Source organism: Haliotis cracherodii, unplaced genomic scaffold, assembly GCF_022045235.1.
Source record: "Haliotis cracherodii isolate W230 unplaced genomic scaffold, xgHalCrac1.p SCAF_7, whole genome shotgun sequence".
NCBI lineage: Eukaryota > Metazoa > Mollusca > Gastropoda > Lepetellida > Haliotidae > Haliotis > Haliotis cracherodii.
Window position 1 is genome coordinate 45884798 of NW_027266330.1, and position 18061 is coordinate 45902858.

At 41.0% G+C, this 18061-nt stretch overlaps 1 protein-coding gene across 1 annotated transcript; it reads left to right on the forward strand.

Moving 5' to 3' along the window:
- Positions 1-4036: 4036 nt before the first annotated feature.
- LOC139448176 (location of vulva defective 1-like) lies at positions 4037-16124 on the forward strand. The gene is made up of 6 exons (XM_071229697.1): positions 4037-4243; positions 8610-8814; positions 9456-10154; positions 10679-11008; positions 14092-14292; positions 15500-16124. Exons 1-6 carry the CDS (start codon positions 4052-4054, stop codon positions 15535-15537), a joined length of 1665 nt encoding a protein of 554 aa, XP_071085798.1. The 5' UTR covers positions 4037-4051; the 3' UTR covers positions 15538-16124.
- The last annotated feature ends 1937 nt before the right edge of the window (positions 16125-18061 follow it).

The following is an 18061-nucleotide window of genomic DNA, read 5'->3' on the forward strand; positions in this document are numbered from 1 at the left end:
CAATATAATTATCTTGTTATTATGATAGTACACACAAGTCAGTTAGTCTTTCTCAAAGTTGTAAATACGTTGCAATAAATGCCAAGAAAGCATTAATTGATGTGCTGAGGACACTGTACTGTTCTGACCAATTTTCATACAACGTTTACTTTAAGAGTTTTGATTCTCAAATAATGCCACTTTTACATTACTGTTCGGAAATGTAGGGATACCTAAGACAGGAATGCACAGAGAGGGTGCATTATGTTGCTTGTGAACGTTTTCTGAATAAACGTGAGACTACTCCAAATGCTATGGTTTTGGGAGAATGTGGATGATACCCTATACATAATAATTCTCTACCGAGGTGCATTAAGTAGTTTCGGATAAGGTTTATGCATATTGCCTAGCAATAGACTTGTAAGGTTTATAAAATGATTTATATCTTTGACTAATCGTTAAACGAGGCTACTTCTATCTAGAATGTGTTGTTTCGATTCGGTTTTGGCTTTGCGTGGATCTTCCAGGAAGTGGGCAGTGTTCAAATATTTCTGATGGACTTTAAACAAAGAATTAGAGACATGGTAACTCAATGTAAGTTTGAGTTAGAACCTAAGTTGTAGATTATAGTTCCTTCATTTGCTTTATAGAGTCGCGAGTTGACAAAATTCTGTACAGGTATTATCCGTGGAACAATGGCGATATGCCGGTTAATGCAGAGTCAGCGCATATGTGTCCTGTGTGAGCCTGGTTTTCATCTTCTTATGATTTGTCCAGTTTACAGAGTCTTAGAGAACAGTATCACCCTGTAAAGTATATCGCCAAACGTTCGTTACAGTCCTTTGTAACTCCTATGTCTTCACAAAGACGTCTATAACTGAAAAGTTACAGTTATGTGTCCATAATGCCCGAAATGTGAAGCGTCAACACCAGTCTAAACTGGATATTTGAACAGTTAATGTTATTAAATGCAACATGCTTTCTTATGTGAATGCAATTAGTACATGAGGAGTACCAATACATGTACCAATCGGATCTCTCATTTCAAGATTTATATTCAGCATTTAAGTTTAAGTAAGGACCTGATGGTATATGACAGATCTTTTATTTGTTTTGTATCGTAGTGAGTTGCCACATTTCGGGCATGTATGTCCAAGTTAGCTGTGGAACAAGGACAATATACCGGTGGAATAAAGTCTGCACTCATGTGCCCTATGTGACTTACATTTGCTAAAGGATGTGTTTCATTCTTATGATTTTGTCTAGTTGATAGAAGTCTTGAAACATTATATCCCTGTAAACTATATCGAACATTGTTTGTTTTTTATAATCCTTAGTAATCTTAGTTCTTCTCAAAAGAAGTGTTTTATTTACAAGTTCCAGTTATTTGTCCGTAAATCCTAAATGTGAGGCAACAACACATGTCTAAACAGGATAGAACATGCCTTTCTCTGCGAAAAGCAATAAGTATAAGGATTATTAATATCTTACACGTGCACCAACCTGATCTCTCATTGTTATTTTATCATATTATTCTTGTATATGGGCCACTAGCCTTAAGTACAGACATAAATTGAATTGAATGTAAGTGTATGAAAAACAACAAATAAACCAATTACAAAAAACTATGCAGTATGTTCAATGATTAACCACTTCAATTGAAGTCCACGAAAACGTAGCGGCTTCTTTGAAACCACATGCTGTGTTAAGGCTATAATTGAAACCCACCAAGTAGGAAGTAGGTTCAGGGTGAGTGAACCACAGCTTCATAGGGCAGAATACAAAGCAAATAGAATTCTCAAGTGTGGGGCATACACAAGTGAATTCACAAAACGCATGAATGGATAACTAGCTATTTGTGAGTCGCTGTGTTACTACTATGTATATCGCCATCAAATGTACTTCCCAGGTAAATCAAATGTATGTTTATAGACTATTAAATTGAACAAGATCACGGTGCTCCATGCGTTCCATTGTATTGGAGCAGCGTATACACGAATGTGTCAGTGAGTGATGAGAGATGCATCACACACGTTTGTACTTGTGTTTTACAGTTTTAGAATGACCATCAAAGTAAAAAGTATTTAATGTTTTTCATTGGAGATCTATATCATATAAGATATGTGTTTCCTAACCATGTCAAATAGAGTACAAACTGTCTTACCAACCATATTTTGCGAAGATCAAAATTCAGGAGAAATAGATGTATAGAGGCATTCACCAGACAAATATTACGATTGAATACACAGAAGGTATGGAAATTCCAGGCTTATTATTATTATTATTGATAGAAAAATAGTTTTGACTGAGATGATTGTAATTTATATATTTCTACTTTTGAGCATCAATAACACGCTGGATCGAAATATCTAATACAGACATTAGTGCAAGTGTTCTAGTAAATGAGATGTATTATAATAAAAAGTTGAATTGGATAAGAAAACAATTTCACAAAACATTTTATTAAAGTGCGAGTGGAAATACTGTCATTTATGGTTACAAAAGTTTACGGTGGATCGCTGTCAAATATTGTTTTTATTTACTTGTCAGTGATGAATCTATGAACCATTGTGGTTTTGTATCGAAATAGGATTTTAAATCGAGTTGTCATGAAATCAATATGCAGCAGGATACATGAACAACAACTGAGGAAAAACATCATCTCCTTAGAGATTATGTTGATCTTGAAAATGAATATTGTACCAAGTGTAAGGTCTTACTAAAACAATCTTACTCTCACTATGTATTTCGAGATATAATGTGTGAACTATTTGTGTGGTAAGTGTATATGTGCGTGCTGATTCCGCAAGGAAATTGCCTCATTCCCGGGAACAGCGACCCTCCTTGCGTAATCCGCGATTTGGGCAGGAGTCAGTGCATAATCCCATGGCATGAGTAACGACTTACTTTGATAATCAAACATTGTTCTATTTCAATAGTTCAGGGCATCTGTTTACATGAAAGTGTAACACAAGTCAAACTTCTAAAATACCATACATTCATAGATTGGATAATACGCCGATTAATATGACAATAACTCAGTAAATGTCAATATAAAATGTATCACATCAACTTAAGAGAATAAACAGTCTCGATTTTCAACCGAAAACAGATTCCATTGGACGTAAACGACAACTGTTTAAAAGTACGTCAATAAAATACGTTATTGTGGCAATATAAACGAATAAAAGATTCACCTGTCATATCATGTTGTGATGGGTGGCAGTGACTGGAACAGGTTTCCAGACTTTCATCTATTGGGAAGAGAATTATGGATGGCAACTTCTTGCATCTACTGAGCATTGACCAATACAGTAACATTTGCCGTAGCCCTGACCGCTACCAGTACTGTCAAATTTGTTAGCTGATCTTACCGATATGGCAGAATCAGGCTGCCACAATCTGTTGCCAGGTTCAAACTGCTTCCTTCAAAATGTATCATTCAATGTAAATGTGAAACGTTGTTGTTGCTTTAGGAGTTTAAGAGGTCCACCTTCTGCCTCAGATATTTCGGTTGACCTGTCCCTCTTTGAGACTCGTGTGTGTGAGTGGGGTACACATATCTATTGTGAGTTTGGTATTCACAGAATTTCTGTTTTTGTATTTATATGATTTCTATTTTCGTATATTGAGATAATTTCATTTTTATCTTTGGCTGCTCTGTTTTATATACGTTCGAGTAGCCGTCCATCTATCAGAAATAGAGTTAGTTTGGCCTTCGCTATTGCATCTCGTGGCTTAAGGAGATCTATGACAGATAGCGGATCTAATTGCAATTCTTGTTTTAACGGAGTTCGGCTGGGGCATGGTCTTGACATTCCAGTATCAAGTAAGCAATGGATTCAGGTTTATCGCAAGATGAATGTGAAATGTGAAACGCTCTAATAAATTACCATATAAATCAATAAGCTGTGATGGTAAGCAGTGGATTACGCAGATTACTTAGTTGCCCAAACCAGGGAATGAGCAACACTCACTGCGTAATGACTGGGCCTGGCAAAACGCCACACAAATGCAGTGACTGTGACTGATACGGCAGCACACCGGGTATGTTGTTGCGACATACACGTTCATGACTGAGTCTACATTCCCCATTGTGAGGGCAGTGGACCAAGACTCCCGGTTCACTGTGCTGGAAAACAGATGTATCCGGGGTAGACGTACTCGTACTGGGAGCATGGAGCCGAGGCAGGATGATGCCAATCCCATCATAAATGAAGCGCTGGCATCCTCTGGGAAAGGGGAGAAGTATCTATGGACAAAGGTAGGTGAACGTAGTCTCATGCTAGCGTCAGGTTGACATGCGCGAGATCTCAGGTAATGTAGAGAAGGCTCGTGCTGAACACGGAAATATAAATCAGCTGGTAATTCGAGTGTCGCCATTTTGAAGATTTCTAAAATGTGTCGGTTATATGTTATGTTGTATTTTGTTGTGATGGTGATGGTGATGGTGCCATGTGGTCATGGTGATATGTGGTGAATGCGAAAAGCGGTCACAGTGATAGTTACGTGTGATGATTGTGACATGTGGTGATGTGATTGTGAAAGGTGGGGATGCTGACACGTGGTGACGGTCATTGTGACATATGAGGTGATGGTCATGTGGACACGTGGTGATGGTCATGTGACGTGATGATGGTCATGGGGACATGTGATCATGGTCATGGTGACATGTCATGGTCATGGTGACATGTGGTGATGGTCATAGGGACATGTGGTGATGGTCATGGGAACATGTGGTGATATAGCATGGGGACATGTGTTGATAGTCATGATGACATGTGTTGATGGTCATGGAGACATGTGGAGATGGTCATGGTGACATGCTGATGGTCACGGTCACATATGCTGATAGTCACTGTGATGGTGACGTGTGGTGATGGTTATGGTGACATGTGGTGATGGTCATGGGGACATGTGGTGATGGTCATGTGACGTGGTAATGGTCATGGGACATGTTGTCATGGTCATGGTGATATGTGGTGATGTGGGTTGTGGTGATGGTCATGTGACGTGGTAATGGTCATGTGATATGTGGTGATGGTCATGGTGACATAAGGCATGTGGTGATGTCCATGGTGACATGTGGTGATGTCATGGGGACACGTTGTGATCTTATGGGGACATAATATGATGGTCATGGGGACATAAGGTGATGGTCATATTGATATGTGGTTATGGTCATGTGGCGTGGTAATGGTCATGTGGACATGAGGCATATGGTGATGGTCATGGTAACTTGTGGTCATGGTGACATGTTGTGATTATTCATTTTATTCATTTGTTGTGATGGCAATGGTGAAATGTGGTGATGGTCATGGTGATATGTGGTGATGGTCATTGTCATATGTGGCCATGGTCATGGTGATATGTGGTGGTGTGGGTTGTGGTGATGGTCATGTGACATGTGGTCATGGTCATGGTGATATGTGGTGATGTTGGTTGTGGTGATGGTTTTGGTGATGTGTAGTGATGGTCATGTAACGTGGTGATGGTCATTGGAACATGTAGGATGGTAATGTTGATGTGTGGTGATGGTCATTGGGACATGTGATGATGGTCATGTGACTTGTGGTGATGTGGCGTGTTGTTATGGTCATGGTGATGTGTGGTGATGGTCATTTGACGTGGTAATGGTCATGTGACATGTGGTGATGGTCATGGGGACATGTGGTGATGGTCATGTGACATGTGGTGATGGTCATGGTGACATGTCATGGTCATGGTGACATGTGGTGATGTCATAGGGACATGTGGTGATGGTCATGGGAACATGTGGTGATGGTCATGTGACATGTGGTCATGGTTATGGTGATATGTGGTGATGTGGGTTGTGGTGATGGTCTTGGTGATGTGTAGTGATGGTCCTGTAACGTAGTGGTGGTCATAGAAACATGTAGTGATGGTCATAGGGACATGTGGTGATGTTCTTGGGGACATGTGGTGATGGTCATGGGGACATGTGATGATGATCATGTGACTTATGTTGTTCTGGCATGTTGTTATGGTCATGGTGATATGTGGTGATGTCATGGTGACATGTGGCGATGGTCATTGTGACATGTGGCGATGGTTATGGTGACATGTGGCGATGGTCATGGTGACATGTGGCGATGGTCATGTGACATGTGGCGATGGTCATGTGACTTGTGTTGTTCTGGCATGTTGTTATGGTCATGGTGATATGTGGTGATGTCATGGTGACATGTGGTGATGCGGTATGTGGTGGTAGTCATGGTGATGTGTGGTGATGAAAATGGGGACATGTGATGGTCATGGAGACACGTGGTGATGGTCATGGGGACATGTGGTGATGGTCATGGAGACATGTGGTGATGTTCATGGAGACCTGTGGTGATAGTCATGGGGACATGTGGTGATGGTCATGGTGACATGTGGTGATGTTGCATATGGTGATGGTCATGGAGACACGTGGTGATGGTCATGGGGACATGTGGTGATGGTCATGGAGACCTGTGGTGATAGTCATGGGGACATGTGGTGATGGTCATGGTGACATGTGGTGATGTTGCATATGGTGATGGTCATGGAGACACGTGGTGATGGTCATGGGGACATGTGGTGATGGTCATGGGGACATGTGATGATGATCATGTGACTTATGTTGTTCTGGCATGTTGTTATGGTCATGGTGATATGTGGTGATGTCATGGTGACATGTGGCGATGGTCATTGTGACATGTGGCGATGGTTATGGTGACATGTGGCGATGGTCATGGTGACATGTGGCGATGGTCATGTGACATGTGGCGATGGTCATGGTGATATGTGGCGATGGTCATGTGACTTGTGTTGTTCTGGCATGTGGTTATGGTCATGGTGATATGTGGTCATGTCATGGTGACATGTGGCGATGGTCATGGTGACATGTGGTGATGGTCATGGTGACATGTGGCGATGGTCATGGTGACATGTGGCGATTGTCATGGTGATATGTGGCGATGGTCATGTGACTTGTGTTGTTCTGGCATGTTGTTATGGTCATGGTGATATGTGGTGATGTCATGGTGACATGTGGTGATGCGGCATGTGGTGGTAGTCATGGTGATGTGTGGTGATGAAAATGGGGACATGTGATGGTCATGGAGACACGTGGTGATGGTCATGGGGACATGTGGTGATGGTCATGGAGACATGTGGTGATGGTCATGGTGACATGTGGTGATGTTGCATATGGTGATGGTCATGGAGACACGTGGTGATGGTCATGGGGACATGTGGTGATGGTCATGGTGACATGTGGTGATGTTGCATATGGTGATGGTCATGGAGACACGTGGTGATGGTCATGGGGACATGTGGTGATGGTCATGGAGACATGTGGTGATGGTCATGGAGACCTGTGGTGATAGTCATGGGGATATGTGGTGATGGTCATGATGACATGTGGTGATGTTGCATATGGTGATGGTCATGGTGATATGTGGTGATGGTCATGGTGACATGTGGTGATGTTGCATATGGTGATGGTCATGGCGATATGTGGTGATGGTCATGGTGACATGTGGTGATGTTGGATATGGTGATGGTCATGGTGATATGTGGTGATGGTGTGGCATGTGGTGATAGTCATGGTGATGTGTGGTGATGGTGTGGCATTTGGTGATGGTATATATATATATATACACATGGTGATATTAGGGTAGCTCTGTTTTCTATGGCATTGTGATTTGGAGAAGTGCGATGTCCGCCACTAATGGTATAATAATGGGATAATAATGCCCTGAAAATGCGTTACCGTTGTTATGGCGAAAACAGACGTCAATGTGTCAATGTGACCTTGTCCAGAAACACGTCACGTACGCGAGGCGTCATTTGACCTGGACCTTCGATTCCACCAACGCTGGAGAAGGTCATTTGCATGCTGTTAGAACGTCATATGCTGTCTCTTTTCCTAGTACATATATACACTATATAAGCATGTCGTTAGAGCTGCACCCATACAGTAATGTACGTCATTATTCTTTAAATCCACATGGCAACATGACTGATAATGTCCCATCGCTGACCCAAACATGGAATTTTCAAATTACAGCGAACTTTACGATAATCATATCCATTTTAGCAAGAAAGAAGCACATACTAACAATCGGTGAAAACATCCAAGCAATGGCTCGTTCTCACAGTAAGAAAGTTATCTCTCCAAATTCATACACTGGAGTGATACAGAGCTTGAAGAAGTGTCTTGAACGCAGCCTGGAGAAATTAATAGACTATTCTAAAGGTGAGCGTTATCCTACAACATCGGTGGCACCCGTCACACACACATACACAGGCAGGTCAGTTGTTCGCCTGAAATAAACACGTAAACAAGCCCAAAACAGGCCATTACATCGGACATTATTGGGTCACTGATGCGACAAATTTTGTAATGTGTCTACATGTCTACCATAAACACGTTTTGAAAGCTTTACTGAGGCCTTGAATGTTGTAGCCTTGATCAAACAACTTTTGAGCAAGAGGTATGTGAAGGAAGGGGTTTAGTCATGTCGTTCCAGTGTTCTTGTAGGATAACGGTTTTATAGACACAGGTATCTAGGCCGGAATACATGACCTCTTCTGGAAGTTTTTTTTTAATGCTGTGGAAGTGTGTCCATGTGTATCTCCAGAGAGCTACAAGACTCAAGCCGGAATACAAAAACTACACGAGGGGAAGTGCCTACGAAACAGAAACCACTCGCGCCTCCACCCGTCCACTGAAACATCCCTTTCTTCTGGAACATAAACGACTCCTGGTTGTTGCAGTAGTTGTCATCGTCATCGTTGTCGTTGGAGCGGCAGTTGTAGGTGGTGTCCTAGCCAGCAACAAGACAGGTACGCATTTTTCTATTTGATTCGTTCATATCTGTAATGGAGACATCGGGTGCACGGGTGGCCCAGTCGTCATAGTTGCGTCCTTTAGGCACGCCAGAAATTTATGATTGAGGGTTCGAATCCCGGTTCGCCCCGATTTTGTTTCTGGGTTTGTCAGCACCATACCAGTGCTCGTGGGTTTCACGGACGTGGTAAACGTATGAGACCTGCATCACTTTGGGCTTTCCTCACACATTAAGCTGATACGTCGCGATATGAGTGGAATACTGTTAAAAGCGGCGTAATACAAAACTCACTCACATTCACTAATGTGGAAATCATAAGAATCTGTTGATTCCGGCAGTATAATCATCTAGCTCTGACTTAAATCTAACTTAAATGGTTGATGTATGCTTTCTCTATAATGTTATAGATTGGATGAATTTGTACATAATGCACACTCGGAATGTCCAAAATCAACTGCAACAACAATAGCTTGACGTCTTCAAAATAATTTAAAGATAGATCTGTGCATGGCTGGCTCTTATTGAGAAATGTGAAGACACACTTTGTATATAATTAAAACAACATCATTCCATTTTTCTGGTTCCTGTATACAGACATGTGTAATGAATACAGACTATTGTTTGTGGTAATTTCAGCGCCACAAGCTTCATCAACCAGACCAGCAACACATCCAGAAACATCCAGTAAATCTGGTATACCAACTGATTTAACATCGAAAACACAACCATCGTCAACAACATTCATTTCAACAGAACCATCAACTTCATCTTTGTCGCAAACAAGAACTTCTCCATCGGTACCATCGTCATCTTCATCGCCAACAACAGTGTCCACTACTACAACAACATCACCATCTACAGTTTCGTCTTCACCACAATCAACGATTTCTCGATCAACATCAACAACTTCCTCACAAACAACAACTTCACCTGCTTCATCAACAACGTTTCCATCATCAACATCGACTTCAACACCGTCAACGTCAACAAGCCAGTCAACTACCACAGCAACCCTTCCGGAAACGACGATAACCACGTCGACGGTGACGACTACAACTACGTCCCTTCCATATTTGACAATGCCAGATATAACCTTTAATGAGGGCGAGGATGACTTGTATCTCCTTTGTACAATATCTGATGACTCCAAAATTATTTATGTCCTATTTTTCAAAGATGGGGTTCAACTTAAAGACGACATCAGCATTGACGTCAATGGGAGAGAATGCTCCCTCACAAAGAAAGGAGCCACGTGTTCGGACTCGGGACAATATGAGTGTCGAGTAACTGGTGAGTTTGGAACTGTCAAGACTACATCCACGGTTAAAGTACTTGGTAAGTACGTGTGATAGACTATTCTTTGAATGACATTTTCAACATTCATAAATCTACGCCAGGGAAGCTACTAATGATGCTGTTTAGGATACTACATCAATCAAATGTGGTTAGAAATCGGTCTTCCTACAGTATTCAATTATTGGAATTCTTGTGAAAACATGATAAATCTCAAGGTATCCAACATCCAGCCTTAAAACTATATTTCCGAATCACATATCAAGTGTAACCCTGTGTTTTCGATGAGCACAGGTTTGGATAAACGCTGACTCTTTCTAAAAATATTCACTCAAATTCAAACAAATCGTGACCTCATTTTAGTATCACATATTGCCAATTCGACTCCTTTCAATGGAACCAATGTAAATAGAACAAATGGACATTCAGTCCTCAACTTAGTTTCACCAGTTTCTTTTGACACAACCCTGGTAATGTGTACAAGTCTCTGAACTTCTTATGGCTTCTTCTTACAGGAAACATTAACTATCCCCACAGATTTCTAGATTCCAATGGTTTTCTTACAGTTCAACCCAGTAAGCCAACTCTAAAAATTACAAAAGAAAAACTGATCGAGGACGCGTGGCAGGCAACTTTGTCCTGTGAGAGAACACTTGGGCACCCCGCGACCTCCCTCCGCTGGAGAGTGCTGTTCAACACTGGCGTGATCAGGGAAAACACTTTCAGCGATCAGTCAAACATCACGACTCAAGAGGGATGTTCATCGTCTGTGATATCCGAAGTCACACAACGTTTTCCGCGGCTTTGGGATGGTGCCGAGATATGCTGTTACTTGACAGATGCCGGAGGGATGACACTGAACCTGGAAGGCTGCGCTGTATTTACCTTCAAAACAGGTGTGTACAATCGTTCATTGTAAAGCACCTGACTGGAATGTTCATGTACACACAAGGTAGGTACGTCGTGCATTGTAAATCACTTATCTAGAATGTTCATGTACACACAAGGTAGGTACGTCGTGCATTGTATATCACGTATCTAGAATGTTCATGTACACACAAGGTAGGTACGACGTGCATTGTATATCACGTATCTAGAATGTTCATGTACACACAAGGTAGGTACGACGTGCATTGTATATCACTTATCTAGAATGTTCATCTACACACAAGGTAGGTACGACGTGCATTGTATATCACGTATCTAGAATGTTCATGTACACACAAGGTAGGTACGACGTGCATTGTATATCACTTATCTAGAATGTTCATCTACACACAAGGTAGGTACGACGTGTATATCACTTATCTAGAATGTTCATGTACACACAAGGTAGGTACGACGTGCATTGTATATCACTTATCTAGAATGTTCATGTACACACAAGGTAGGTACGACGTGCATTGTATATCACGTATCTAGAATGTTCATCTACACACAAGGTAGGTACGACGTGCATTGTATATCACTTATCTAGAATGTTCATGTACACACAAGGTAGGTACGACGTGCATTGTATATCACGTATCTAGAATGTTCATGTACACACAAGGTAGGTACGACGTGCATTGTATATCACTTATCTAGAATGTTCATATACACACAAGGTAGGTACGACGTGCATTGTATATCACTTATCTAGAATGTTCATGTACACACAAGGTAGGTACGACGTGCATTGTATATCACGTATCTAGAATGTTCATGTACACACAAGGTAGGTACGACGTGCATTGTATATCACTTATCTAGAATGTTCATCTACACATAAGGTAGGTACGACGAGTATATCACTTATCGAGAATGTTCATGTACACACAAGGTAGGTACGACGTGCATTGTATATCACTTATCTAGAATGTTCATGTACACACAAGGTAGGTACGACGTGCATTGTATATCACGTATCTAGAATGTTCATGTACACACAAGGTAGGTACGACGTGCATTGTATATCACTTATCTAGAATGTTCATCTACACATAAGGTAGGTACGACGAGTATATCACTTATCGAGAATGTTCATGTACACACAAGGTAGGTACGACGTGCATTGTATATCACTTATCTAGAATGTTCATCTACACACAAGGTAGGTATGACGTGCATTGTATATCACGTATCTAGAATGTTCATGTACACACAAGGTAGGTACGACGTGCATTGTATATCACTTATCTAGAATGTTCATGTACACACAAGGTAGGTACGACGTGCATTGTATATCACTTATCTAGAATGTTCATGTACACACAAGGTAGGTACGACGTGCATTGTATATCACTTATCTAGAATGTTCATGTACACACAAGGTAGGTACGACGTGCATTGTATATCACTTATCTAGAATGTTCATCTACACACAAGGTAGGTACGACGTGTATATCACTTATCTAGAATGTTCATGTACACACAAGGTAGGTACGACGTGCATTGTATATCACTTATCTAGAATGTTCATGTACACACAAGGTAGGTACGACGTGCATTGTATATCACGTATCTAGAATGTTCATCTACACACAAGGTAGGTACGACGTGCATTGTATATCACTTATCTAGAATGTTCATGTACACACAAGGTAGGTACGACGTGCATTGTATATCACGTATCTAGAATGTTCATGTACACACAAGGTAGGTACGACGTGCATTGTATATCACTTATCTAGAATGTTCATATACACACAAGGTAGGTACGACGTGCATTGTATATCACTTATCTAGAATGTTCATGTACACACAAGGTAGGTACGACGTGCATTGTATATCACGTATCTAGAATGTTCATGTACACACAAGGTAGGTACGACGTGCATTGTATATCACTTATCTAGAATGTTCATCTACACATAAGGTAGGTACGACGAGTATATCACTTATCGAGAATGTTCATGTACACACAAGGTAGGTACGACGTGCATTGTATATCACGTATCTAGAATGTTCATCTACACACAAGGTAGGTATGACGTGCATTGTATATCACGTATCTAGAATGTTCATGTACACACAAGGTAGGTACGACGTGCATTGTATATCACTTATCTAGAATGTTCATGTACACACAAGGTAGGTACGACGTGCATTGTATATCACTTATCTAGAATGTTCATGTACACACAAGGTAGGTACGACGTGCATTGTATATCACTTATCTAGAATGTTCATGTACACACAAGGTAGGTACGACGTGCATTGTATATCACTTATCTAGAATGTTCATCTACACACAAGGTAGGTACGACGTGCATTGTATATCACTTATCTAGAATGTTCATGTACACACAAGGTAGGTACGACGTGCATTGTATATCACTTATCTAGAATGTTCATGTACACACAAGGTAGGTACGACGTGCATTGTATATCACGTATCTAGAATGTTCATGTACACACAAGGTAGGTACGACGTGCATTGTATATCACGTATCTAGAATGTTCATCTACACATAAGGTAGGTACGACGTGTATATCACTTATCTAGAATGTTCATGTACACACAAGGTAGGTACGACGTGCATTGTGTATCACTTATCTAGAATGTTCATCTACACACAAGGTAGGTATGACGTGCATTGTATATCACGTATCTAGAATGTTCATGTACACACAAGGTAGGTACGACGTGCATTGTATATCACTTATCTAGAATGTTCATGTACACACAAGGTAGGTACGACGTGCATTGTGTATCACTTATCTAGAATGTTCATCTACACACAAGGTAGGTACGACGTGCATTGTATATCACGTATCTAGAATGTTCATGTACACACAAGGTAGGTACGACGTGCATTGTATATCACTTATCTAGAATGTTCATGTACACACAAGGTAGGTACGACGTGCATTGTAAATCACTTGACTGGACTGTATCCCTCATTGATGCCGATTTCTTTCCTTCCAGAGCTGGCTATTTATATTGTGTATACGACAAGATATGTTAACAAAGCCCTGCTGGTTGTAATAATTACAGACGTGTCTCCCTGTGACTGTACGGCTGACCGTGTGGCAGTCCCCAGACCCACCACATACCCCGACAACTGTAACCTGTACTACACGTGTAGTGGAAGTGTCAAACAGGACGCCACGTGTACCGGAAGTGACTTCACTGCCGACCCCAGCAAGCAGGCGTGTACCGCCGATCCAGATGACAGCTATTGTGCCAAGGTCAAAGGTGTGCAAAGTTTTAAACGTTATCACATAATAAGGATATCATAAATAATACCACCGAGTCATTATCATTATTTATTATATAAGTGGTGTGTTGATGAAAACGAATTACAACAAGGATCAATGCAACAGTGATAAAAAGTAATTCCTAAAGGTGAAAGAGTGAGTGAGTGAATATGGTTTTACGCCGCTTTTAGCACTATTCCAGGAATATCACGGTGGCTTCAGACATTGGGCCCATGTGGGGAATCGAACCCTGGACTTCGGCGTGACGAGCGAACGCTTTAACCATTAGGCTATCCAACAGCTCCCAAATGTGAAATAAATAGTGAAATAAAAAGAGTGCAAATATGGCCATTGACCTAGATCCAGGGTTACAACATATACAAAATGATATGCTTATCGCAAGCCGACAATTGCGTCTGAAATTGATACTTTTTAATCACATATACCACTTAAAACAAGAAACGCATACCTGAATTCTTCAACGACATTTTAAGGTAAAGAGCTGTTCATATGGTTACAAAGATACAACAACGTTTTTAATATTGTCAGTGTCAGAAGAATTCACAAATATACACACGAGTTCGCATGAAACGATAAGTTCTACAATGTCTGGGGCTCAGAATTACGGCGTCATAAACACCCATCAAGTTCGCCCCACAAATGTTCAGCTGAGGTCAGGTCTGAGGATATCTGTGGGCGCTAAAGAACAGGGGTGTTGTTCTGTGCTTGGAATGAGCTGTGAGTCGAGCTGAGGGTGGGTGGGCATTGTCATGTTGAAAAACAACCTTATGTTGGTCCATGCATGGAAAGACGTGTGAGACCCCCCACTTGTATTGATACTAGTTTGCGTGTAGCAAACGTTTTGTAAGATCCGTGGGACCTAGACTTTTCTTCAGTTTCTTTGAAATTTAAATTTGTTCGCCTTTTGCTTCAAATATGGTGATGAAAACCAAACAATGTGCACGTTGTGAAACCATTTATCGCTAATGATACCCAATTCTGAATGACTTTAATACTTTTCAGACTATGCGTTTCTTTTCCTGCGTGGCATACTTCTTTTTAAATATAACAACAATAACAATATTTTAACGCTTTCTGGTTTTAAATGCAATAGAAAATAATTACATAATCAATAATCAATACATATTAAGCTTATTTTGTGATACCACTCAATATGATTTATAATACCATTTGTTTTTTCACAGCAAATGAAATCAAAGTGTGCACGACAACGGGCAAGTGACGTGGATAATTTACTCTCCAGTTTAGTCAGCCTTGGCTGTTAAGATATCTGTGATGTAAACAGTGTACAGATCTCCATGCCTCGTCATGGGCCCCACACAAGCAGAATGTGCGGGGTGGGGTGAGGGATGTATCATGAATGAGCTGTGTTGTTCGCCGTTGTGAGCGGTATGTCCGTTATGTCACCGCTTCGAGTGTGAGGAAAACCCGAACTAATGCAACGGTTGGACATTTATCGCCAAGAAACATCATCAGGGCGAAACTGGGATTCCAACTCATTATCAGGCGATTCTGGCACAACTAAGAGACATGTTAATATTATATGTTCATTTGAAGTATATTTTCTTTGTTTTTTCTACAATGACATGTATTATGTCGGGTAAACATGTCTCAGAAAATCTTGTCTTATTTGTGATAATGATATGTATTGTGATGTTGTGATATCAATCATTATTGAAGCCAAGAGTTTAACTGATCAGCCAACTCATCTTTAAGCCATGTTGTTGCGTTGTTACGACTCTCTAATGTGTGGAATTCCAGTTGTTATGTTATTGCTTTATATTAACTTAAACTTGAGATATATTGTCATTGGGTCTTGTTATGTTTTTTGTCTCTTCGTTGGGATTTCGGTGTAGAATATGTTCTGAGTAGCCGACACGTAGATTTGGTGTAAGAGCCAACAAATGAAGATCAGGCAGTAAGGCGTGGTGGCGTAGCTGATTACCCGTCGCCTCACCGATGAGGTAGATCGTTACTTGATTCAGCTAAAAACAATGTGCAAAATGCTGTTAGCCTATACTCATGTTAAGAGGTAGTGGCTAGTGGTAGAGCGCCCGCCCAGAGAGCGAAGGTACTTGTTGTTACTCTGCCTGGCGCTCGGCATTAAGGGGCTAAAACAAGGACGGGTCTGCTCGGAGTCAGTATACTGTGTCTGAGTGGGGTATTCATGTTAAACTGCGGCATTGTATCTCAGTCGGCTAGCACTATATATTTGCATCAGTCCGTTTTAGTACAAGCAGCCACACACACACGTGCATGCACGTCGCTATATAAGTGCAATAATCTTGGACGCGACGTTAAACTTTCACCTTACTTACATCCATCCAGTTATTAAAACTAAACATGTTTTTTTCTATATTTAGTACTGTCATTTTCAACATGATGGCTTATTCTGAATGTGACCACAGAAATCTTCTAGTAGATGACATTTGGTGCGGAACTGGGGGGTGGTGTGTTCAGCTACCTGTACTCGGAAAAGGAGCTGGCTGAGCTCGTCATTTACTTTGATTTTATTGCTGCTCTAAGGCCAAACTGTGCACACACGTACAGGTAATAGCTGTTGAATTCTTATTTAAATATTTTTTTAGATATAACGTTACTATAGAAGTCTATGGGAAAATATTTCGTTGTGTGTCACCTAAGAACTCAGTATAAGAATGATAAAAGGGAAGCAACTCTGGCTAGTTTCTCGAGAAGTGTAGGAAGACCGCTTCTGGCTGTCGGCGTGGTCGAAAGTGTGTTGTCAGTCGCTTCCTATTTGTCTGATCTGCTTTAACTCAGGGATGAGTTCTTCTTTTTTTCAGAAAAGAAATAGTGATTACTTGCGGTTATAAAATCTAAAATGTATCATGAAGCAGATTGGTTAATCATCTCATTTGATGTTTTGGGCGCAAATAGACCTTTCATGATCATAGTCGCCCCAAAACACAAATACCATACCATGCAATGGAGAAGCGAACAGAAGACACTTCATCTATCACAAGAAACACCACGATTTACATGTGTGAGAAAATCACCTATAATCACACGCCCAACCGGACACCCTGATAGAGGAGTAATGTGATAACTGTGTCCATCACCACCAACTGGACACCTTGATACATCCGGGATAGAATAGGTCTTCAGGAACCCACGCTTGCCGTAAAAGGCGACTATGCTTGTCGTAAGAGGCGACTAACGGGATCGGGTGGTCAGGCTCGCTGACTTGGTTGAAGCATGTCATCGATCCCAATTGCGTGGATCGATGCTTTAGACATCAATCACTGGGTTGTCTGGTCCAGACTCTATTATTTACAGACCGCCGTCATATAGCTGGAATATTGCTGAGTTCGGGGTAAAACAACAAACAAACAAACAAACCTTGATACAGAGAATGAAGTCAGGTGAAAATTGTGTCAATCACCACCAACTGGACACCCTGATACAGTGTGGAGTAAGGTGACAGCAGTGTGCATCACCGCCATATCTGAACATATTGTACAGACCCTGGGGTGATTCGTACCAGGAGTGTACAAGTGAAGAGGTGGGTTTTTTAAAAGTATACTACTCAAAAGAAGTTAAGGATCACCTGATTCTTTCATATTACTATAGTTAACTTTACCATTATGAAAGAATCGGGTGATCCTTAACCCCTTTTGAGTAGTATATATGTTGCCACAATGAGGTTGGTAAATTATTCTTTATATTTCCTGAGGAACCCATTCATAGTTAACATTCGGAAATGTATAATTTCAGGGGTGCTTGCT

Bases quoted from the DNA above. Each gene is read 5' to 3' on its own strand.
- LOC139448176 (XM_071229697.1), top strand. From the start codon at position 4,052: ATGACTGAGTCTACATTCCCCATTGTGAGGGCAGTGGACCAAGACTCC. The intron at 8,815-9,455 runs GTACGCATTTTT...TGGTAATTTCAG, and splicing joins CCTAGCCAGCAACAAGACAG to CGCCACAAGCTTCATCAACC. The intron at 14,293-15,499 runs GTGTGCAAAGTT...GTTTTTTCACAG, and splicing joins CTATTGTGCCAAGGTCAAAG to CAAATGAAATCAAAGTGTGC.